Source organism: Nycticebus coucang, chromosome 19 (genome assembly GCF_027406575.1).
Source record: "Nycticebus coucang isolate mNycCou1 chromosome 19, mNycCou1.pri, whole genome shotgun sequence".
In the NCBI taxonomy this organism is placed as follows: Eukaryota; Metazoa; Chordata; class Mammalia; order Primates; family Lorisidae; genus Nycticebus; species Nycticebus coucang.
In genome coordinates this window covers 20,479,747-20,505,657 of record NC_069798.1, presented here as the reverse complement: position 1 = coordinate 20,505,657, position 25,911 = coordinate 20,479,747, and the positions used below count along the sequence as shown (strand labels likewise).

The 25,911-nt window shown below is 37.9% G+C and overlaps 1 protein-coding gene and 1 pseudogene across 1 annotated transcript; one reads left to right on the top strand and one right to left on the bottom strand.

Annotated features, from left to right (window-relative positions):
* Positions 1-14,843: 14,843 nt before the first annotated feature.
* LOC128571680 (keratin, type I cytoskeletal 18-like) lies at positions 14,844-15,529 on the bottom strand (annotated as a pseudogene).
* A 2-nt stretch (positions 15,530-15,531) lies between these two features.
* On the top strand, positions 15,532-25,617 carry LOC128571679 (keratin, type I cytoskeletal 18-like). Its single transcript, XM_053571338.1, has 3 exons — positions 15,532-15,949; positions 24,074-24,200; positions 25,426-25,617. Exons 1-3 carry the CDS (start codon positions 15,570-15,572, stop codon positions 25,615-25,617), a joined length of 699 nt encoding a protein of 232 aa, XP_053427313.1. The 5' UTR covers positions 15,532-15,569.
* Positions 25,618-25,911: the final 294 nt, after the last annotated feature.

Sequence of the window (25,911 nt, the reverse complement as noted above, 5' to 3'; positions counted from 1 at the left end):
GCTAATCACCTTTTAAGTGTTTTTTATATATAAATTCATTTCATTTTCGGAATGGCTGGAATCTATAATTAGCCCCATTTTATTTTATACACAGAAAGTAATACACAGAAAACTTAACTCAAGAATATATACCCAACAAGAGGCAGAGTGAGGATTTTAACCCAGAAATCTGGCATGAGCATCTGTGTAGTAACCAATATCCTATTTTTCCCCTGTTCATTATTATTTTACATACTAAGAAACTGAATTTCAGAAAGTTTAAACAAATTGTCCAAGAACTTGAACGTCTCTGTGTTACTCATTTCATAAGTAAACACCATTGTGTTTATTTTATTGATAAATATTTCTAACTCTAAAAAGTGTTGCCAGTTTCTTTGAGGGCTCTTTCAAGGAGGTTTAAAATTATGTGATCTTAACAGACTTAGTAATGTAGAAAATAACAATATGGCCTGATATTTTGAGCTCATTTCACAGTTATGGATAGGAATGGGAAAACTCTGAGAATTCAATTTCTTTATCTAGCTAACCAAGCTTCATACACTTCTATTGACATTATGAAGGGAAACATTTTGCAAACATGTCAAATGGTATATAAAACCAGTGTATACTGCCCCATGGTTGCATTAATGTACACAGCTATGATTTAATAATAAATTTAAAAAAGGAAAGAAAGAAAATGTTTTCATAATTTTATTACATAAAATCTGTGTCAAGTGCTCTAATACTAGCCAGCTCTCTGTCTTACACTAAGAAAAACAGGCTACATGAAGAGGTGATTTGACAAAGTAGAAAGGTCACTGGTCTCAGTATCAAGAGGCCAGGTCAGTAGTATCAACTCACTTACTAATAATCTCAAACCCGGCTTACACGTTTTGACTTTATGGAGTTTTGGTTTACTTACTGGTGAAACACATGAAGCCCCTGGAGTGGTATTAGAGGATTTAATAAACGTCTGACCTTCCTCCTCCTTAATGAGAGGTTAAGAAGAAAACAGCCACCAGTTTGCTATCTCTCATCCCATGACACACACAGCCTAGCAGAATTGTGTATGAATTCTTTCTCCACAAACACCTTAGGCATGCCTTGGCGTAATTCCAACTTCCAACACAAAAATTATAAAAAAAATTTAGAAAAGTAGCTTCAAGGTTCCCAAAGATTTGAACTGATACATATGGATATGACTATTTTCATAGTAAAAGAGAGATAAAGACACAGTGTTTGATCAGTTGAATGACTCCAAAGCCCATTCTACAGAAATTCTAACAATGTCCAGGGAAATTTTTTTCCTGAAAAACATTCTGGAGACCCAGCCTGCCTCTGTCTGAAGCTCTTTCAGACCCCAGAGCCAGGATCCCTGACATTCCCCTCATCTTCTGTTATGCTTCGGCCCCGTTTGGTTCTAGCAGCGATGTCACTGACCTCTTGATACCTGCCACTTGTCTTATTCTGTTTGCTCTTATCCCCTAGGCCTCATCTGATCCATATCCAGCTGCGCTTGACTAACCTTAAAGCTCTCTACTCATTTCCACTCATAAATTTCCTGATAGATACAGCCATTGCACCTTTGCCAGAGCATCTGGCTCAACTTTATTCTATATCTGCTCAGATATAGACTAAACTCATTTTGGTATTTATACATGTCTCCAAGAAAAGTGGGCATGGATTACACATAAAGATATCGTTAATGTGAAGGCATGCTGTAATCCATCAGTTCTTTGAGAGCTGAATATGAATTTGAAATATGCATTAGTACATTTGTGTTCTCCTTACTTTTTCTTTTCCAGAGTAATGTGACTCAGCTAGCATCTGTGGTGGTGTGATTGATTGTAACGTGTCTGTGGCTCTCTGGGACGTTCCTGAAAATGAAATCGACTGTCTTTGAGTGATAATGTCAGTGGGATAGAATGTGTCACTGGATAATGGTGTCCCGCTGCTGCATAAATGCCAAGGCAAGTCTAAGGTATTTATGGAGAAAGGAGTTCGAACTTTTATTCTTAATGCAAAAGAAACTGAATCTGTGGTTAGCTATTGCTATGATAACTTACTATGCTTGAAGTAGACATAATGAGTGTATATAATGGAGGTTCAGGGCAGACTATGCCAGTCAATTCATCCATTCTTATATAAATCCAATCTTCTGGTTCAAAAGCTTGACTTCTTCTGTATTTAAGCAAACTCTAAATAAGAGAAGTATCTCAGAAATGAAATACTTACCTAAATATGATTCTTTAACACTTAACCTGGTTCTCTTATTTTAGACACTTTACAAATCTATTATTTTTTATAGACTGGAAGAAGTTAGATAAATAATATTCAGACATCTAGAACCTACATTGGTCAACTGATTCTATAATAAGATATTCATAGGTCACTGAAACACTAAATCCTCAAATAAAAATTGATTTATATTATTTGAACTGCATCTTATAATAAACATATATATACTGAAAATATTTAATAAAAATGTATAATTATGATTTATTGAGAAGACATTTCAAAAATGAAACTATTTAGAAGACATATGTGATATAGATTTGGTAGCATAGTTGCATTATCCAATTTTCCTTCCCCAAATCTGGCAGGAAACCTCATACTATTAGTTTTGTATTATAGTACAACCTTCTAAGATTGGATTTGCTCCGTAGGGAAACCAGTAAAATGAATTATAGATCCATAACATAGAATATATTGGCCAATGAGGAGCAATGTGTAAGTCTAAGTAACACATTTCCTCAGAACACCCTGGAAGAAATTGCCCTGAAATGTACCCATATAGAAGCCCATTCTAAATCTTTTGCTGGTGGCAGTCATGAAAGACGAAATGGATATAATTTGTAATCAAAAACATATGGCTGTATTAAAAAAAAAAACAAAAAAACTATTTTGTGAACTGTCTGAAATAGGTTAGTGGAAGTTAAAAGTAATATTATCTATACACATGTCCTCATACCACTGAGATGTCTGATTTTAAAACAGCAATATTTCCAGCCTAGAAATCAAGATAGCTCAAGCATCTACCCCAACCCTGATGGTTTGAAAGAAGTTAGAAATGCAATAAGAAAATGAAAATACATGTTGCTGTTTTTGACCTTGTTTTTATTTTTTGAAAAGGTCATTCTGTGTGTGAATACACTTATACCTGAATATTCATAAAATTCTCATGAAAATTGTTACAAATTTTCCTCAACATAATTAATGCTAAGGATTTAGTTGGCATATTACATACAGACTCTTTTCAATTAATGAGGGCAATAGATGGAGGATGTCTCAAATAACAAAAATCATGGTTAAAAACAATTCTCAAACACAGAATGAACTGGAATGAATAAAATCATATTTATTTATTTATTTTCTTTATTAAATCATAAATAGGTATATCATGTATACGTCAATGCATTTATGGGGAAATTTATAGCTTATTTATTTATAGCATATTTGAAACAGCAAACAATCACCAAGAGTTCATTTTCCATTGTTTATCCTTTTAATAAAAAAATAAATTTTGCACACTTATCTAAAAATACAAAAATGATATGCATTTTTAGACCAAAAGACAAAAAGTCTGTTAAAACAGTCCATTGTCTATTTTTGCATCTTAGCAGAATTCTACTTTTATATTCTAGGACTTGGCTGGGTAGAATCTCAGGCTCAGCTGATCATTGCTCTTTTCTTACTTTTCCATCACCCATGCAGCCTTGATCCCCAGTGTTAGAACTCATAGTCATGCACACTCTTTATTATTTAACTGGCTACAACCTTGCTCTCAAGAGGGACTATTGGCGTAAGAAAACGTACACAAAGTCTAGATCAAAATAGGGCCTATAGACCTCAATAGGGATGGGTACTTACAATAGCTCTAATGTGGGTCTACTGGTAACATGTGGTTCTAGCATGAAAAGCTCTTATTGGTAGATTAACACCAGGATATCTATAATTGAGATGTTTTTAATATGGTTGTGCGAAATGACTGGCTCAGAGTGGAAAACAGAAGAAATGAAACAATTTGTTTATTTTTTCACAGGTTTAAAGGGCATTCTCACTCCCAGAGCTATTCTTCCTAGCACTATCCCACCTTAACACTTAGTTTTCATCTCTAATGTGATCATTAATAATCATAAAAGGGAAATTATGTGAAGACTACTGTTTTGGTTTAATTATTTTATTTAAATTTTAGTATTCTCACATTTAAATGAATAATTATTCATTTGAAATAAAATGTCCAAATAAATGAAAAGGGTAATTATGATTCTTTTGACATTACCTACCGCTTTTATGGCATGCCACTGTTAAATTATGAATGAGAACATTTGCACTATATCCAATGCATAACTAATAACATAAATCAAGTTCAGTAAAAGTCTGTACTCAGAGTTTCACTACTGTAAAGGGTTCTCCAGTTGTAAGATAAAGTTTTGCAAAAAACTTCTGATTCTTAAAGAATAATAGTTGCATTTAAAATACCACTCTAGACGAATAAGTAGAAGTAAACTGTACCACTGAAATGTACTTCACTTACACTATGGTAACAGCATTGGTACAAGGCCTCTCCTTGCTCACAGGATGCCAGTTTGATTAGTGTGGTTTGAAAAATGTAGGAGGGAATCTTTCCCCCACTGAATGTTTTTAATTGGCTTGTCAAAGATCAAATAACGGTAAGTAGCTGGATTCATCTCTTGGTTCTCTATTCTGCTCCAGACACCTACTTCTCCGCTTTTGTGCCAGTACCATGCTGTTTTGATCACTATTGATTTATAGTACAGTCTCAGGTCTGGTAGAGTGATCCCTCCTGCTGTGTTTTTATTGCTGAGTAATGTTTTGACTGTTTGAGGTTTTTTCTGATTCCATATAAAACAAAGTATTATTTTCTCAAAATCTTTAAAATATGACAATGGAGCTTTAATAGGAATTGCATTAAAATTATATATTGCTTTGGGTAGAATAGACATTTTAACGATGTTGATTCTTCCCAGCCATGAGCATGGTATGTTTTTCCACTCGTTAACATCTTCGGCTATTCCTTTTCTTAAAGTTTCATAGTTCTCTTTATAGAGATCTTTCACATCCTTTGTTAGGTATACTCCCAAACATTTCATCTTCTTTGGCACTACTGTGAAAGGAATAGAGTCCTTGACTGTTTTTTGGGCTTCGTTATTGTTGGTATATATAAAGGCTACAGATTTATGGGTGTTGAGTTTGCAGCCTGAGACATTGCTGTATTCCTTGATAACTTCTAAAAGTTTTGTAGTAGAATCCCTAGTGTTTTCCATATATACGATCATATCATCTGTGAAGAGTGAAAGTTTGATCTCTTCTGACCCTATATGGATACTCTTGATCGCCTTTTCTTCCCTAATTGCAATGGCTAAAACTTCCATTACAATGTTAAACAGCAATGACCTGTAGAAGATTGAAAGTGGACCCACACCTTTCACCTTAACTAAGATAGACTCTCACTGGATAAAAGATTTAAACTTAAGACATGAAACTATAAAAGTACTTGAAGAAAGTGCAGGGAAAACTCTTGAAGGAATCGGCCTGGGTGAATATTTTATGAGGAGGATTCCCCTCCCCGCCCCCCAGGCAATTGAAGCAGTATCAAAAATACAGTACTGGGACCTGATCAAACTAAAAAGCTTATTCTGCACAGCCAAGAACATAGTAAGAAAAGCAAGCAGACAGCCCTCGGAATGGGAGAAAATATTTGCAGGTTATACCTCCGAGAAAGGTCTAATAACCAGAATCCACAGAGAACTCAAACGTATTAGCAAGAAAAGAACACGTGATCCCATCTCAGGGGGGGTAAGGGACTTGAAGAGAAACTTCTCTAAAGAAGACAGACACACGATCTACAAACACATGAAAAAAAGCTCATCATCCTTAATCATCAGAGAAATGTAAATCAAAACTACTTTGAGGTATCACCTAACCCCAGTAAGAGTAGCCAACATAACAAAATCCCAAAACCAGAGATGTTGGGGTGGATGTGGAGAAAAGGGCACACTTCTACACTGCTGGTGGGAATGCACACTAATACCTTTTTTCTGGAAGGATGTTTGGAGAATACTTAGAGACCTAAAAATAGACCTGCCATTCGATCTTATAATTCCTTTACTAGGTTTATACCTAGAAGACCAAATATCACAATATAACAAAGACATCTGTACCAGAATGTTTATTGCAGCCCAATTCATAATTGCTAAGTCATGGAAGAAGCCCAAGTGCCCATCGACCCACGAATGGACTAGCAAATTGTGGTACATGTATACCATGGAATATTATGCAGCCTTAAAGAAAGATGGAGACTTTACCTCTTTCATGTTTACATGGATGGAGCTGGAACATATTCTTGTTAGCAAAGTATCTCAAGAATGGAAGAAAAAGTATCCAATGTACTCAGCTCTACTATGAAGTTAATTTATAGCTTTCACATGAAGACTATAACCCAACTATAGCACAAGACTATGGGGAAAGGGCCAAGGACGGGGAAGGGAGGGGGGAGGTTAGGGTGGAGAGAGGGTACTGGGTGGGGCCACACCTATGGTGCATCTTAGAATGGGTACAGGCAAAACTTACTGAAGGCAGAATACAAATGTCTTCATATAATAACTAAGAAAATGTCATGAAGGCTACATTGAACAGTTTGATGAGAATATTTCAGATTGTATATGAAACCAGCACATTGTACCCCTTGGTTGCACTAATGTACACAGCTATGATTTAACAATAAAAAAGAAAATGTAGGAGGGACATCCATTGACCCGTCACTGATAATAGTGATTAATGCATCACCCCTTTAGGTTAAGAATGTCTTGTTTCTCTGAATCTACTTTTAAAATGTAAATTAGCATGTGGGGAATAGCATAATAATTTATAGCATTTTTAAATCCACTTATTTTACCAGATATCTTTCTTGTGGACATTAACCATTGAGAGTGGCCTACTAGTACCCTCACCCCAAGAGTGAGCAAGGAATGAGTGAGGGAATGAGTCAGCAAAATGAGCAAAGTGGCTAAAGGATGGAAAAAAGCCTGGAATAGCAAGGTAATAGGGGCAAAGCTAAGCCTCACAACCTCAGTTTTATCAGTAGTCAATTCTCTTGGGCACTGCTGATGTTCATTTTTAAACACATATTCCGTTGAACAATGAACTACATCTAAGAATTCACATGAGTTTTGCCTTTTCAAGGTGTTTTTCATAAGAAAAATATTAAAGATAAATATGAAAAAATGACATTATGCAAGACTTAATTCCAAAGGTTAGAAGTGATTATTCAGCAACTATTTTCAGACTTATATTTTTAGGAAAAAATGGCTTATTAGGACAAAGCATACTGAAAATTTCCTGGTACCTATTAACAGAGTACTTAATATATGTGCAATAGATTTTGGGGGGGGGCTGAATAAATAAAAATCTAATAATTAACATTAATAAAAATAATGGTAGCCATTGTTTAATAAGCATTCACTTTGTACCAATTACCATTTAAGGTTCCTTTTATGGTTTATCTTTCTTGAAGCACAGGATTTTTATACTCTGTTCATTTCATATAAAAACTATTTTTTGAAAAGCCTCATGTAATGATGCCTCAATCCCTTTGTTGATATAAACTTGATAGGCCTTTTAAATGATGAAGCTTTTCTGTTAGTCGTACCTTGTGGATTTCTACACTTAAACTGCATATTCCAACACTTATGCTAAAGTCAAGCTGTTTCCATCTGTTTAGGCTACACATTGCATCACTTAGTAGTATAAAAAAGAGCAGTTTTTCTTACACTCCTGGGACAAAAATCACACAGAATTCATAAGAGATCCAACACATAGAAATTCATTTCCTGAGTGGAAGCACTGCAATGCGTGTGGCAGAAACTATTACTTTTCCGTCGTGTTTGTAATAAAGAAGTCAAGCCACCGTGCCCTTCAGGGCTGGACACCTCATCACCTCACTTGAATGCAGGCTTAGCACTCACCCATGGCATGTGGAATTAATTACTCTGGGTACCAGGACACTGAATGCCAGAATGACCCTTTTTGTGACGCTCTGTAGCATGTGCTGTGCTGAGACAAATTTTTTTTCTGCCTATGCACTCAAGGACTCAGAACCAGGCAGTAGCTCCAGCTGCTGGAGGACGGTTCAGCTGCCATCTCTCAGGGACACTTCTCCCAGGTAACCACTGGACAGGGACTGACAGCAGTCTTCAGTTAGTTACGGCCATTCCTTCTAGTTCACTGGGCTTCCAAACCCAAAGGTCCCAGTGAGAATTTTAACATTGTGATAGTTTCTCCTTCACCTTGTGGATTTGCTATGAAGTTGGGTCATTCCAAGAACCATTTCTACAAGACCTACCCAGCTATGAAAACATGATATTGTATAGTTCTGTATACATAGCGATCCTGGTGACTGTTATCTGCTGAATTGCAGGAGCTCGGGCTTATTAAAATTACTAGGAATCAGTCACTGGCGAAAGGCCGCATTTAACCCTTTCAAAAGTATTTTTCAAACACAGTCTTGTGGCAAAATAATCTTTATGCAGCAACAGAGTGAGAACTTGGGAAGCAGAGGCAAAATGTGAAGTAGATGACATTTCATGTGGTGCTCTGCCTTTCTCCTTTCTCACTTCCATTTCAGCCCTGTATGCAACTCACTGCTATCAACCCTGCACCCTGATATCACAGGAGGAGATAATATGAGGAAAGAATTGGCATTCAAATATTAATGACTTAACAGACGGTGATATATTGAGAGACGTTATGACACTTTCTTAATATATATATTTTTGGTTACTCATAAAGGCTCTACAGTAGCAAACGAATGCTAAAAACTGAGAAAGAGACAGAAGGAAAGAGAAAAAGGCAAGAAAAAATTGTAAAAAAAATGGTTAAAAAAAGGAAACGTAATGTACTATGTGGTACTGGTACAATATGAAGATAAGATGCTGGGTTTGAATTTTGCTTCACTTCATGACAGTGGGCAAACTATTTAAACTTTCAGACCTCAATTCACATCCCAATACATATAAAGTTAGATATTTTTTCAATTCTACTTGAAAAGTCTTTTCTCAATTCCTTTGGAAAAACTCATTCAAAAGTCCATTTTATTTAGAGAGGCAAATCTAAATTTCAAATCGAGCTCATTTGTCTATTATTCCAATTATATAACAATAAAGAATCTCATGTCTGCATTAGTAAGTGATTTGAACAACTATGTCAATAATTAGCAGTAATATTCATCAAAATTTGAGATAATTAAATTGAACCAGGTAACATTATTTTTTTAGATTATGGAGAATGAGAATGATGGCAGAAAAATTAGAAAGGACACTGTTTATATGTGTGTTCAAGTTAATATTATATAGAAACATAAAACACTTTAGTTATTTTATGACTCAGAGTAACTTGTTATAATCAGCTACTTACACAAGAAATATAACTCAATATCAAATGGATTATGCAGGAGAAATGATCAGCATAGCTTAAAGCAGTTATTAAAAGCATTAATCTGAGGGATAAAGTATAGGAAGAAAATAAAAATATCAGGAAAGGTGATTGGAAAAGAGAAAAATACAGTAATATTTAGAATTTCCATCTCCTTTCAATCAAAATTTTGGAATGTAAACTCATTAACTGTGGTTGCGGATATACTATTATTTATCAGGTCTCACGCTATTGATTATGAGTTTGACAATCTAACTCCTCTAGGCCAATAAAGTGTATGTGCCATGTGTAGGGTTAAAAAGTGTGGTATCTTTTCTTTCTGTCTTTTGGCAAAGTGAGCATAATTTTCAAATATTAAGAAGGATGATTATTTCATCATGTCAAATAATATACTCTCATGTCTGTATCTGTAAGTGATTTGAATAAATGTATCAAAATTATATAGCAAAATAGTCAGGTTAGTTTCCAGGCGCAGTGGGATATGTGTAGGATCCAACGTGCTGAGCATTTTCCCAAGTTGTGAGGATGGAGACAAGGACCCGGACGCAGATTGAGGAATGAAGCACAGGCATGTGCTGTCCTGTCTTTAATCGGGTAAGCATGTTACGATATGATTTACTGGGCCTGAGAGCTTAGCTAAGCATTAGTTATCTATTGCTGTATAACACATTACTCCCAAATTTAATGGTTTGAAACAATAACTTCTAGAAATACCACCATGTTACACTTTTCATAATGTTTCCCAGTAAAGGATTTATTGTGCTCTGAATCCTCCAAATGGTCCTGTATGAAGCATTGTTCATTGTTGACTCCCATATTTAACATGCACCTATATACACACCTTGTTCAATCTCATTGACACGAGAATTGTGAAAACGCTGCAGTTTAAAAACCCAGATATTGTCTTGCATGGTTCACAACTACTATCAGCATGTCTCTTAAAAAAATAAAAATCCAAACAAAAAAAGTAACGAACAATCAGAAGCCAGGATTTGTCAGTCTGAAGATGTCTTTTGAAAGAGTAGTTTCTGTGGGGAAAACCAAAAATTGGGAGAATTAACACTCCTACGTAATGCACAGGTCAAGTGGCACATACGTTGGTAATTAAAGTTTCACCTGCTGGTGCTGCAAACCAGTTGCATACTAAATAGTGACAATCCTTTCACACATCCTGGGAAAGCAGGAAGCTGAAGGATGTCATATTCTATTGTGTGGCAGATGTGCTCCCACTCATCAGACACTCTGTGGAACACTTTTTTCTTAACTTAGCAATTTTTCTATTTACTTCCATTTAAACTTTGCAATATCTCATGAGATAAGCAAGCTTTTTCTAAAGGGAAGAAAATTAACATGCTTACAGAGCAGGTTTTCCTAAGCTGTCAGGGAACTAAAAGGCAGCAGCCAACTCCCTGAAACAAAAGCAGTGGCAGCAGAATGGAGGGGAAACCGCTTCAGAAAATCCTAAATTCTGTTACCACCTTTCCTTTTAAACACAGAAACCTCAAGCGTCTGAACAGACAACCATGAAGGTGACACTTCAAGAAAACTTTAAAAAGGTGGGATTTCAAATGGTTTTGATTGAGCTGTCCACTTAGTGCATATTTGGCCCAGAACAAAAGGAAAATATCAGGTTACCCTGACACAATTTCCCAAGTTGCTTGAATTTTTATTCAAAGCGACTTGAGAAAGCTGCATGCCCTGAAGATAGGACACTAAATTATTTTGCACAGTGCTCAGACATTGAAAAGGATCTGTGGTATTAAATGTTTAATATGTTGTATTTGATATTAAACATATTACTTCCTACCAGGAAAAGAAATTGATATATCCACAAATAACACTGCCTTTATTTTTATTCCTATTCTCAATTTTCCTATTTTAGTTGAGAAAGCTCAAGATTCTTCTTGTCATTGGTAATGGCATTTCTGTTTGAGCATTTTTTCTGATTCTTTGTTTGCCTGCAGTTTACAAACCAAAGCGTCTGTCATTAATCATTCCAGACAGAAGATCTGAAGGTCAGGTATTACTTCTGTTAATACTGGTCACTCTTTGGGATAAGGAAAGCCTATGTTAGAACATTCACGTCAACACATTTGCCACACCAATGACATAAATAGTAGGAGAATAAATTTCCACAAATGGAACAGGATTATGAAATAAATCATTCCAAGAGTATGCAAACAAGCCACTGAAAACAGACCAGCAATCTGCAAAATTCACATTGTATTTAGGCAAGGATCATGGGATATGCAAAATAGAGTGAATTTCCAGAAATTCTGTGCCAAATGTAAAACTCAGTTTTAAAGTTATAAACTTTCTTGATATAGGGCCACAAGGTTATTGAAGAAACTGAAATATCCATATTAATATTCTCTTAATGTAAGACAAAATAAAACTCAAAAGTTGAAAACTCTTCCATACAAAAATTCTCGCTCAGGACAGTACTTTTCTTTATATGGACACTAGAGTGAAAGACATTAGTCAGTTTATATGCTTAACAAAGGCAATATCTACATATGTGTGTGTATTATATATAAGAAATGTACATTCCATGTAAAAGTTGTGCCTGAGTTATAAAATTCCTACAGAAAATTATTTCGTTTTCTCTACATTAGACTGTAAATGAGGACTGCCATTAATCTTTCTAGACAGACGATCTGAAGGTCAGCTATTATTTCTGTGTTAGAACATTTACACCAAGGCATTTGCCACACTAATGACATAAATGGTAGAAGAAAAATCTTCGATATGGAACAGGATTATGTTTCTCTTTTCTAATATTTATGCAGGTATTTTTCCGGGAAAAAATACATGCAACTGCACAATCACCAAATTGACTACAAATACAAAATCGACTCCACAATTACTCTGCTTTGAATGTTTTGAATGTTTTATTGCAAAGCCAAGAGCTGTGGCTCTAAATTGTCATCTGCACTTCATATGCATATAGTTATTGTTCCTATGTATCATACATGTTAAATATGCCATGGGGCACATGAAAACTGAAACACTATTGTTTATCACATGCTCAGATGCCAATTTTTAAATTGTCACGTGAATTTGACCTAATTTTATAGCGTATCTGTATAGAAATATTTCAGGGCGGCGCCTGTGGCTCAGTGAGTAGGGCGCTGGCCCCATATGCCGAGGGTGGCGGGTTCGGACCCAGCCCCGGCCAAACTGCAACAGAAAAATAGCCGGGCATTGTGGCGGGCGCCTGTAATCCCAGCTGCTCAGGAGGCTGAGGCAAGAGAATCGCGTAAGCCCAAGAGTTAGAGGTTGCTGTGAGCCATGTGACGCCATGGCACTCTACCCAAGGGCGGTACAGTGAGACTCTGTCTCTACAAAAAAAAAAAAAAGAAATATTTCAAATATAGAGCAGTTAACTCTCCTCGAGCATATAATGTAGAACTCAATTTTGACATTCATGAAAAAGATTGGCTTTCACTAGGTTCCGGTCACATGTTGATGTGTAACAAACCAGCTCAAACTTAGCCACTTAAAACAACTAAAAGCACACATTTTGTTCACAAGTCTGCAATTTAGAAGAGATTTGGTGGGGAAAATTCATGTTGGCTCCATGTAGCACTCAACTAGTGTAGTTCAGAGACTGGAAGCAATTTGATGACAAGGCTAGAATTGTCTGAGGTGCATGCAGGCAACCCCCAGCCCACAGGCCAAATCTGACCCACTGTCCTTTTTTGTTAAATATGTATGTGTTTATGCTTATACATATATATATAATATATCACATATATTGTAGTATATAGTATGCATATTACATATATTTTGTATATATTGTATACTACATACAATATATTGTATATACTGCATATATTATATATTACATATATTTTATAGTATATATGAGAGAGAGATATATATAATATATATATACATGTGAAATATGCATAGGAACACAGCCTTGCTTTTGTTTAGATTCATGACCACTGTTGCATAACAGCAGAATTAAGTGGCTGCAACAGAGACTGTATAGACCACAGTGTAAATATTTACTTTCCAGCTCCCTTTATAGAAAAACATTTGCTCATCTACTCTCATCTCCTGAAAGGAGGAGTGTCAATAAATCTAGGCTAAATTCTAAATTATTTAAAAACCACCATAAACTCATGACAATATTTTAATGTATATATTCAAAATACTTATGCGGTAGAAATTACCTAAATATTCTTCAACTATTTACAAAGCCCTTAAAATGTAGAATACAATTATAAATAAAATTGATATGTCCATACTTAAAGTAGCATATATTTTAGAATGGGTGAAAGGTGAATCATATCAATATAAATTAACAAAATAAACATACTAATTTTAGAAACTAGTGAGTCTTATGACGAAGAGTGACCGGAAGGGTTTAAGGAAGGGTTGAAGGCTGTGCTACTTTTAGTTGGGGGGGGGCTTTACTCCCTTGATGACACTTTAGCAGACAAGAAATAGATAATCCTTAAAAGACATGATTGCCAAGCACAGGAGGCAGAAAGATTGCAAACACGCAAACACCATACAGAAAGCTTGGAATAATACAGAACAGAAGTAAGACTAGCATGACTGGAACATGACTGGTAAGAAACCAAAAAGAGACCCCATTAAAGAAATAGACAGAAATCAGACCAGACCATAAAACTCTGCAAACAATGTGGGATTTTATTCTAAGCCTGCTGGGAAATCATTGCAGGGCTCTAAGTGAGTAGCATGCTCTGATGTTATTGTTATTTTTTTTTCATTTTTTTTTTATTAAATCAGAGCTGTGTACAATAATGTAATCATGAGGTACAATGTGCTGGTTCCATATACAGTCTGAAATATTTTCACCAAACTGGTTAACATAGCCTTCTTGGCATTTTCTTAATTATTGTGTTCAAACCCTTATACTCTTCACTTAGTAAACTTCACCTGTACTCTTCCAAGATGCACTCTAGGTGTGGACCCACCAATCACCCTCCCTCCACCCTAACTCCCCCTCCCTTCCCCTCCCTTTCCCCCTTCCCCATATTATTGTACTGAGATTGGGTTATAGCCTTCGTATAAAAGCTATAGATTAATTTAATATTAGGGCTGAGTACATTGGGTACTTTTTCTTCCATTCTTTGGATACCTTGATAAGAAGAATATTTTCCAGCTCCATCCATGTAAACATGAAAGAGGTATAGTCTCCATCTTTCTTTACGGCTGCATAATATTCCATGGTATACAGATACTACAATTTATTAATCCATTCATGAGTTGATGGGCACTTGGGTTTTTTCCATGACTTAGCAATTAGGAAGTGGGCTGCAATAAACATTCTGGTACAAATATCTTTGTTACAGTGCAATTTTTGGTCTTCTGGATATATACCTAGTAGAGGTGTTATAGGATCGAATAGCAGATCTATTATTTTTTCCAGTGACCTCTGAACTCTTTATTGGCATAAGGGCACACTGCTCTACTGCCTCAGTGTCTCAGAACTTTGGTGTCATTGGTCTCAGACACCACTTTGCCATCCATTATCCTGCGGGTGGTGGTCTTTTGGATGGTTTGCATGGAGTTGCTGCTGTCCAGGGCATCACCAAGGTTGAAATCCTCCTCGTCTTCCAGCAGGTGGCGGGTGGTAGGTGGCGATTTCAGCCTCTAGCTTGACCTTGATGTTCAACAGTGCCTCATACTCCTCTGCCCAGGTCTGTGCCAGCTCTGACTCCAAATGCAGGAGGACCCCATTGAGTCGCTCCATCTGCAAGGCATAGCGGGCCTCCACCTCCCTCAGGCTGTCCTCCAAACTGGACTTCTGATTTCTCATGGAGTCCAGTTCGATCTCCAAGGACTGGACTCTATGCGTCAGCTCTGTGAGCGTTATCCTAGCAGCTCCAACCTCAGCAAACTGTGAGGTGACCACTGAGGTGCTCTCCTCAACCTGCTGGGACCAGATCTTGGCCAGCTCTTCTTGGTTCTTCTGAGCCAGCTCGTCATACTGGGCCCGCATGTCTGTCATGATCTTGCTCAGGTCCTGGGATTTGAGAGCATCTACCTCCACAGTCAACCCAGAGCTGGCAATCTGGACTTGTAGGACTTTTACTTCCTCCTTGTGGTTCTCCTCTGGGGGTCTAGCAGGAATAGGGGGCATCCAGACCGAGGAGACCATGCAAGAACTGAACGACTGCCTGGCCTCCTACCTGGACAGAGTGAGGAACCTGGAGACTGATAATCGGAGACTGGATAGCAAAATCCGGGAACACCTGGAGAAGAAGGGGCCCCAAGTCAGAGACTGGGCGCATTACTTCAAGATCATCGAGGACCTGAGGGCTCAGATTTTTGCAAATTCTGTGGACAATGCCCACATCATTCTCCAAATTGACAATGCCCATCTTGCTGCTGATGACTTTAGAGTCAAGTATGAGACAGAACTGGCCATGCACCAATCTGTGGAGAGTGACATCCATGGGCTCCACAAGGTCATTGATGACACCAATATCACTCAACTGCAGCTGGAGTCGGAGATCGAGGCTCTCAAGGAGGAGCTGTTCTTCAGATCTATTTTTAGATCTCTAAGTATTTTCCAAACATCTTTCCTAAAGGACCATATTAGTTTGCATTCCAACCAGCAGTGCAGTTCCCTTTTCTCCACATACACACCAACATCTCAAGTTTTGGGATTTTGTGATGTGGGCTAATCTTACTGTAGTTAGATGATATCTCAAAGTAGTTTTGATTTGCATTTCTCTGATGGTTAAGGATGATGAGCATTTTTTCATGTGTCTGTAGGCGTTATAACTGTCTTCTTCAGAGAAGTTTCTCTTCAAGTCCCTTGCCCAGCCTGAGATGGGATCACTTGTTCTTTTCTTGCTAATACGTTTAAGTTCAAATGTGGATTCTGGTTATTAAACCTTTGTCGGAGAATATCCTGCAAATATCTTCTCCCATTCTGAGGGATGTCTGCTTGCTCTATTTACTATGTTCTTGGCTGTTCAGAAACACTTTAGTTTCATCAGGTACCAGTAGTGTATTTTTTTTTAATGTTTTTCCCTCAAGTTTTATTTATTTATTTATTTATTTTATTTTTTTTTGAGTTTTTTTTTTTTTATTGGATCATAGCTGTGTACCTTGATATGATCATGGGGCATCATTCACTAGCTTCACAGACTGTTTACCAAGTTTCACATATACCCTTGTAAGATGCACCGCTGGTGTAATCCCACCAATCCCCTTCCCTCTACCCACCTCCCCAGTAGTGTATTTTTGATGCAGCTTCAATTGCCCGGGGGTCCTCCTCAAAAAATATTTGCCCAAGCTGATTTCTTTAAGAGTTTTCCCTGCTCTTTCTTCTAGTATTTTTATAGTTTCATGTCTTAAGTTTAAATCTTTAATCCAGTAAGAGTCTATCTCAGTTAATGGTGAAAGGTGTGGGTCTAGCTTCAGTCTTCTATAGGTCACCAGCCAGTTCACCCAGCACCATTTCTTAAATAGGGAATCTTTTCCCCATTGAATGTTCTTAATTGGCTTGTCAAATATCAAATAACGTTAAGTAGCTGGGTTCATTTCTTGGTTCTCTATTCTGTTCCATATATCTACCTCTCTTTTTTGTGCCAGTACCATGCTGTTTTGATCACTATTGATTTACAGTATAGTCTGAGGTCTGGTAGCATAATTCCTCCTGCTTTGTTTTTATTTCTGAGTAATGTCTTGGCTATTCGACCAAGACATTATATGGCTATCCATGTAAAATGATGTATTATTTTTTCGAGATCTTTAAAGTATGACAATGGAGCTTTAATAGGGATTGCATTAAAATTGTATATTGCTTTGGGTAGTATAGACATTTTGACAATGTTGATTTTTCCCAGCCATGAGCATGGTATGTTTTTCCATTTGTTAACATCTTGAGCTATTTCTTTTCTTAGAGTTTCATAGTTCTCTTTATAGAGATCTTTCATGTTCTTTTTCAGATAAACTCCCAAATATTTCATCTACTTTGGTGCTACTCTAAATGGAATAGGGTCCTTGATTGTTTTTTCAGTTTGGCTGTTGTTGGTATATATAAAGGCTACAGATTTATGGGTGTTGATTTTGTATCCTCAGACATTGCTGTATTCCTTAATCACTTCTAAGAGTTTTGTAGTAGAATCCCGGGTGTTTTCCAAATATACAATCATATCAACTGTGAAGAGTGAAAGTTTGATTTCCTCTGACCCTATATGCTTCCATTAGAATGTTAAAGAGCAATGGAGACAATTGGCAACCTTGTCTGGTTCCTAATCTGAGTGGAAATGGTTTCAAGTTAACTCCATTCAATATGATATTGGCTGTAGGTTTGTTGTGGATAGTCTTTATTAGTTTAAGAAATGTCCCTTCTATACCCATTTTCATAAGTGTTCTGATCAAGAAGAGATGCTGGATATTGTCAAAAGGTTTTTCTGGATCAATTGCTGATGTCATTTTAAAAACTTAACCCTTGCTGCTATGAAGAAAAGATTATGGGGTTGGTGAGGAGGGCAATTGTTTGAGGCCATGGTAAAGATATTGAAAGCACAGAAAGCACTTGATAAATAACTGTTATAGTCAAGGCAAGAGATAATGATGACCTTATTGATATGGGTGGAATGGGTGCCAGTGGACTAGACATGGGGGTGTGGAAAAATAAGCAGAATTGTATGGCGAACTACCCCTGACACTCAGATTTGTGCAGTTCTGATTTGACCTGGGGTTGAAGGCTATTCATTTAATTACAGGAAGATCTGCACCCAAACAGAGCTTCTCACACTAGGAGAGACTTTCTTTTTCTAGCAATCCAGATATAACAAAGCCAAAGTCGGCCCCACCTGGATTTTTCAAAAAAACTTCTTGCTCAAATGGCATCTGAACTGAGATTGTGTAGGAAATGACTCTGACTCTCATTTCTTGCAACAAGGCCATTCTTGTGCTTGATTCAATGTAAAAGGGAAGGACTCAGGGTCTCCTCCCCAGACCATTGTCCCCTAAGCCGGTGCCAGCAGAATGACAGGGTTGTGATCTTCTTAGTGAGATGATAAGGAAATGGAATTTTGTTAAGCAGTCAGAAAATGTATTCTTTAGGCCGTACCACATGACACTAACCTTACAACAGAAAACTATGGAAAGGAGGCAACCAAGGTAACCCTTTGGTTTTTGTTTTAAGCCAAATAGAAAAGAGCAGCAGGTTGGATGTGTGTCTGTGGAAAAGGAGAAATGTGGTAAGAATTAAGAATTCCATTTTTGACCACACCAAGTTTAAGTTAGCTTTTATATATTAAAGTTGCACATGGCAAGTGGAGAGTTATACTGACTCTCAGAATCTCTCTATAAGACTAAACAAAGGAACAAATAAAAACTAATTTTAATACCCTCACAGATATACTGTCAAATATCAGTTATAAATATCATCCATGGCAGATGGGCTCACTTCCAGACTTGAGAGTCTCGGACAGCCTTTGGTCTCTTGGAGCTCCCACCTCGTGGGGATAAAGGCACATATTGCTATGATAATCTTGATACATGTTCTTAATGTGAATTATATATCATAGACAGTCATGCCTTATTCCACAGACGTTATTTTCTAAGCTGTAGCTTTAGAGATAAAAAAAAAAATTAAAAGAAAATGTTTAAAATATTGAGAATTTTTGTAACTCCCTTCTGCCCCCAGAAGCTGGGGTAGAACAATAAGAAATATACAGAAACAGTTATAAACTTTCCAGCCAATTTTAGTGACATGTGGACTAAAAGTGTAGAATTTACCTTAGGGAAAAATTGCAGAAAATTCCTCAATAGCAGAAGCCACTTCTTGTCACCTCATTTTATTTTTTCAGTCCTGGAAGAGAAGGCAGAATGAGAAAAACCCAGAGAGCTACTTATCTCCTGCAGTGAATTTAGACTTAGGAGAAGAAAAGACCTACAAGGAATAAAAGAACCTTAGCTGCACTAAAAGGTGGGTGGAGGAGATTAGAAAAGGTGCCTTTGTACCCCTTGTTGTGGTTTTCTTCTATCCACTATGTATTGATAATACTTTGGCAAATCCTGGGGCTTCCCTGTATGTCCTCTTCCTTATTCAGAAAGAAGTAGGAAACGATCTTGCAAAATGGCATGTAGAGATGGGCGTGTAAATTCATGGTCCAGCAGTTTCCAGAATCCTCTGCTAGGAGTGATCCCTACCTTGAATTAGGAATCTAGAGATACCCTCCATGGAATAAGGCACACTACATATGATATGTAATTCACACCAATGACTATGTATCGAGTGATTATATATAAATTAAATAGTAATCCATTAAATAATAAATTAACTTTCATTCAAATGAGTTAATGCATGGTCAAGCACTAGGAACATTCCCTGACACATAGTAAATATGCAATAGCTGTTAGTTAACAATATTATTTCTAATTTGGAATTGCTGATAGGCTCGGCTTCTATTATTTTTTTCTGCTAACGTTTTCTTGACATTGAAGTAGCATTTATAATGTAAAATCTGATGCTCTAGCATGTGAGAATTTAGTCTCTCCTTTCTGCTAAGAAGTCATTTTAGATCTGGCAAAACAAACCCTCACATTAAAAAAAGAAATGCTTGAAGAATTTGCACAATAAAAGACAGTTTATACATGTTTGAATTCGGCTTTTCCTCCTCTCCGGAAAAGTGGACACAAGTGCTGGAATAATACATTTGGATGCTTTACCCTGAATGCACTGTGTTGATATTTCAAGCATTTTCAAAAATATCCTTGTTCTGCATCAAGATATACATCCACATTTTATGATGAACAGAGATGCCAGTTTGCTTGCGTGGATTTTAATCGTCACATTTGCTGAAACATAACTAAATGAGTTTAGGAAGACAATACAAATAGCCTTGCACCAGAGATTTCAAACCAAGTGGTGCTGGTGCTATTTCCATCTGTCTACCTGTGCCTTTTTACAGTTCTATCAACTTTGCTCTTCCTTGCGTAAGAGAGCAGAGAGTACAGACAGCTGCCCTAACTCATAGTTCCTCAGGCCTCATCCAGGAAGTTCTCTGCTCTGACCAAGACTGAAAATGACAAAGTGACAGGGGGGCCCAATACCAGAGGCCTGTAAATGAACTTAAATAATAACCTGGGAGATATCCTCTCCAGTAGCCCAGGTGACAGGAGGGCTTGCTTTGCGTGTAACTGATCAAGATGTTGGCCTGTACACATGACTTCAGAGGAGCTAAACATGATGTTTTAGAAATTCCTCGAATCTCCTGCAATATTTTTTCAGGCTCAAATCTTTGTTGTTTTAAAATTGTACATGTCTTCTATAATACTTTTTTTTAATTTAAGTGACCTCTAAATATTTTACAGGTTTCATGATCACAGAAGTTTTTCATAAAAAAGAACCGAAACTTGGAGTTCGTAGTTAAAAATTATGATGGGAAATAAGAATACACTTAAATTCACATTATGTTTATTTTACATGTGTCAAATAGTGCTATACCTGATGTCTGTGCATGAGTGTGTGCATATGTGTACAGCACACATCAATACACACCTTTAGGGAGAGGCTCTGCTGTGTGTATAGGGATGCATATTCATAATACAATATACCATATAATAGAGCCACTCCCTAATAATGTATATTATTAGGAGAGAGAAGGAAGCACAGGGGTCCCAAATCTCTGAGTGGGGAACAGCAGATTCCACCCTGGGAGCCAAGGAAAGAAAGGGTAAAAAACCAAGAGGGGAGGACGGGATCATAGAAAACACATGTGCTCTTTATCCACTCTTTGACTAAAGGCAAAGGCATTTTCTAAAACAAAACTTTTGTTAAGTAGCAGGTATTTTCATACGATGCATGATTTTTAATGCAATTTTCCTACCATCCTATGACTTATGTGTGTTATGTTTATATGAACTGAAGCTCAAAGAGACTATTTTTACTGTAATTATCATATTTTCTGCTATTTATTGGGTGCCATCATTGCACCACTCAGAAAATTATAATCTCAGAAAACATCTGTGAAGTAGAAATTCATTCTCATTTTCCTCATGAGAATACAAAGCCTGAAATGTAAATAACCTTCACGAGGGAGAAGTACCGATAAGTAGCAGATATGAGTTCATGTTCAAGTTTTGTGATGGTGAATTGAGTGGTTTTTTCCCCACAGTGGGGGAAACTCACTCACACTCCTCATACTGCCACAGAGGAGAAGGCCCTCCCCTTCCAGTGCCCAGAAAGGAAACTTACAGGTGGACATTTCTAGTCTTTCTGTAACTCCTCCCTCACTCTCTTCAGGAACATACATGTAGCTTATCTGTTGAGTGATCCAAGTTTCTAAACTGAAGGGATAGAACATACTCAGGACTTTTTTTTCTTTTTTTTTTATTAAATCATAACTGTATACAATGATATGATTATGGGGCATCATACACTCACTTCATAAACCATTTGACACATTTTTATCACACTGGTTAACATAGCCTTTCCGGCGTTATCTCAGTTACTGTGCCAAAACATTTACATTCTACATTTACCAAGTTTCGCAAATACCCCTGTAATATGCACCACAGGTGTGATCCCACCGATTCCCCTCCCTCTACCCACCCCCCCTTTCCCACTTCCCCCTATTGTTAAGTTGTAGCTGGGTTATAGCTTTCATGTGAGAGTCCCAAATTAGTTTCATAGTAGGGCTGTGTACATTGGGTATTTTTTCTTCCATTCTTGGGATACTTTACTAAGAAGAATATGTTCCAGCTCCATCCATGTAAACATGAAAGAGGTAAAGTCTCCATCTTTCTTTAAGGCTGCATAGTATTCCATGGTATACATATAGCACAATTTATTAATCCATTCGTGGATCGATGGGCACTTGGGCTTTTTCCATGACTTAGCTATTATGAATTGGGCTGCAATAAACATTCTGGTACAAATATCTTTGTTATGTTGTGATTTTTGGTCTTCTGGGTATATGCCCAGCAGGGGAATTACAGGATTGAATGGCAGATCTATTTTTAGATCTCTGAGTGTTCTCCATATATCTTTCCAAAAGGAATGTATTAATTTGCATTCCCACCAGCAGTGCAGAAGTGTTCCCTTTTCTCCGCATCCACGCCAACATCTCTGGTCTTGAGATTTTGTGATATAGGCTAGTCTCATTGGAGTTAGATGATATCTCAAAGTAGTTTTGATTTGCATTTCTCTGATGATTAAAGATGATGAGCATTTTTTCATATGTCTGAAGGCCGTGCGCCTGCATACTCAGGACTTTTGACTTGTCTCTCGTCTCAGAGCCAGCCTGACCACTGTCCACATGGTTGCTCTTCCTACTCTAAGCTTGGAGGGACAAAAATTACAGATGCCCAGAGAGTGTGGGGACATTGTGAAACAACATTCCGTGGGGCCCTGTAAACAACAGGAGAGAGAAGTCAGCAGCCTTCTGTCAGGGCTGATTTAGTGCCAGAGCAACTTCTGGTTCTACTTCATAGATTCTGTTTCATAATTTCAAAAGGAACTAGAGGGAAAAAATGTACACATTCTAAATATGTGAGACAGAAGAGTAGGGGAGTTGTTATTTTACCTTCAGAACAGAAATAAAAATAGAAGAGAAATGATTGCACTTAATCAGTGAAATGAACTCAGAATTAAGTACAGAGGTGAGAATGCAGCTACTGTGCCATATATATTTGTGTATTAATGTGTATCAATTTATTTGGATCTAGCTATTTAGTCATTGGTAGAGAACCACACAATAAGAATAATAGCAGAGAAGTACTTACATTTGTAATATTTTTTATCTGCAAAAGAGAAAGATACGGCATCTTTGGAAAGAGTTCACACATTTTTTTTTTTCCTTTTTAAAGATATTTGTAATCCTTAGGTATGATCTGAGAAAGGTATGATAGAGAAAGTCTAATATCAATGTTGACTAACAAGTGCTCTAGAACAATCTTCTCCCAATGATACAGTGATTGGCAGGTCCTGTACAACAACCACTTCTGTATCAGCTAGACTGATGGCAGCCGGGGAAATTGTAACTTCTAAACTATGGTGCAAGAGAGGTGTTAGCTGAATGAGAGGTAGTGGTGGGTCTCTGCTTCAGGGTGTGATAAACTAGCGTTCCTACCACCGCCTCCTACCACTGACATAGGTAGACCTGGGCATACTAGGCTTTTGGCTTTAAAATGAAAGTTTGCTGCGTGGTTAGAGATGTGTGTGGTCAGAGAAAGTGTGTGTCTCAGACCTTTCCTGCTGCAGTAACATTAAAAGAGATCAGTGAAGCTGCTATAACAAAAGGTTTTGTTTGTGAAAGAGATGAGTTGGAATGTGTTGGAGGAGTTATTTTACTTATTTCTCACCCACTGTGAGGGGCAGTGGTGTCCCCCCCCACTCTTTTTACCCAGTGATAGGGATGCCTTTCTGAGCGACTGCTACCATTCTGAAGTTCTGCCGACCTGGAAGGCGCAGCACCTCCCACCTGAGGAATGAGAAGAGTCAAAGCTTGGCTGAAGTGACCTGCAGCTTCACAGGAGAGCACAGGAATTTGAGAAGTAATCGTACGTGCACTAACAGGACAAAGTTACTCCGTTTCCAAGGAACAGATGCAGGAAGACAGAGAAGGCGTGAACCCACTCTGAACCTTTTGAAAGTGACTTTTCCTAACATGGTAATGACATTCCTTCTCAGGAAGTCTGCGTGGTGGTGGGCTACCAAGAAAGCAGTGGCAGAGGGAGGAGGCATATTTAGTTCTTTACAAACAGCAAGCGAAGGGACCCGTGGAACTGATGTCTCTGAAAACCCAACGGAACTGCCCGTGAGTGAAAAGCAGTTTTAAAACATCTACTGTGGCTAGAATGATTAAAGCAAAATCTATGACATCTGCCCCTAACCCCTCCATCCTTCCTTGAGTGTTCACCTTTAGGAGTTTGATATCCAGGTTTGCAGGACAAAATTCCCTGACAACAAAGAAAGCATATCCTTTTCCCACTATAGAATTCCTGCCTGCCACAAGTAGCTGGCTCAAGTTAGTGGAGGTGAAGAATTGCGACTTAAGTTCAGAGTACTGATGACACTTTACTAGGCATAATTGTTGACCAAGGGCTAAACGGGCTATTACCCAAAAGTGACCATCGGCCTGCCCTAGATTTCATTCAAGCAATTAGGGGAAACGAACCCCACAATAGAGATAAGTAACTGTTATGAGAAAAAAGCAATGCTACTTTTTCCTCCTCCTTTGGAGTCTAATTCTTTTTAACGCACAAGTCGCATCTAATTCTGTTTCAGGCTTTGTTGCTGACAGTTGGGTCTACGCTTTTCCTCAAGTGGCAACTATGCCACCCATTTGAGGGTAGACTAGACAAGCGAGCTCTCGCAGGGAAAGGCAGCGGCCAGTGCGTGCTCAGGAGCTGGGGGAAGAGAAGGCGTGGGCGGAGGCAGTGGCCCCGTGCAGCATCTTGTTGGGGCCCAGTAACATAATATGGAAAAAAAGAAATATCCTCTTCAACATGGATTAAGGGATATCCTCTTCACACAGGCTAAGGGAGACAGAGGGAGAAAGGATGGAATTATTAATTCTGAGGACATCATGGAGAGAATCTGCATTCTAAAGACTCTGCAGAGTTTAAATATCTCATGCCATCAAACTCTTTGGACTAATGAGGACATTATAATGCTATCTTTGGATCCAGCATTTACCACACTTTATCAGATGCTTGACTAGAAAGGACAAATGGATGATTCCATGTCTGAAAACATTTCAGTGGATCATAATGGAGGATTTGCAAGTAGGGAGTTTGACATAAAAATCAAATCCCACGCATCCCAGGCCAGTGTGCTTTGAAGAGGAGAAGCAGCCCAGGGAACGCCATCTCTTCTCCCAAGTTCTAAAGCTAAGGATCTTTTAGTTGTAGAAAAGTATTTCTGACAACTCGGCTTATGATTGTGAGTCCATTATGTCGGTTCCAAGTCAGAGAGGCTGATCTTCAGAATCAGAGGGTTTCTTCAGAATCAGAGGGTTTCAGCTTAGCTTTCTTTTAAAGTTTGACCTGTCCATCATGGGCCAACTGACTCTGAAGTTCCATACTCGGTGTGCCCTTCCCTCTGAGCTCCTCGCTGATCTGTACCCCTGCCTGGCTGACCGAGGCTGCCCACGCATCCTTCTCCGGCCTGTCCCGACCAACCGGGTAATTGCAGAAGTCACTCACATGACTCACATGGCAGCATGTGCCTGACAAGCTTCACCTCTGGCCTCAGCTTCTGCCTGGCCATGTGATGGATAGAAGCGCAGCAAGTCTGCGGCCGTGGGGCCTCTCAGATTTGTGCATGTCTCCTCTAAGACTGAATCGAAAAAGTTCAATCCTGTGTGATTTCTAGAGGGAAAAAACCTAATCACATTTTTCCTGAACCAATTATCTTTTCACCACGGCAAGAATCAGATTCATTGCCAGTGGGCCTAACATTTGCTGCCAAAAACTATTTTTTTGTTGTTTCATTATAAATCTCAAAAGCAAACCTCGATTTGTCCT

Coding starts and splice junctions, on each gene's coding strand:
- LOC128571679 (XM_053571338.1), top strand. CDS start 15,570: ATGCAAGAACTGAACGACTGCCTGGCCTCCTACCTGGACAGAGTGAGG. Junction 15,950..24,073: donor GAGGCTCTCAAGGAGGAGCT/GTTCTTCAGATC, acceptor ATTCCTTCTCAG/GAAGTCTGCGTGGTGGTGGG. Junction 24,201..25,425: donor AAAACCCAACGGAACTGCCC/GTGAGTGAAAAG, acceptor TTTCTTTTAAAG/TTTGACCTGTCCATCATGGG.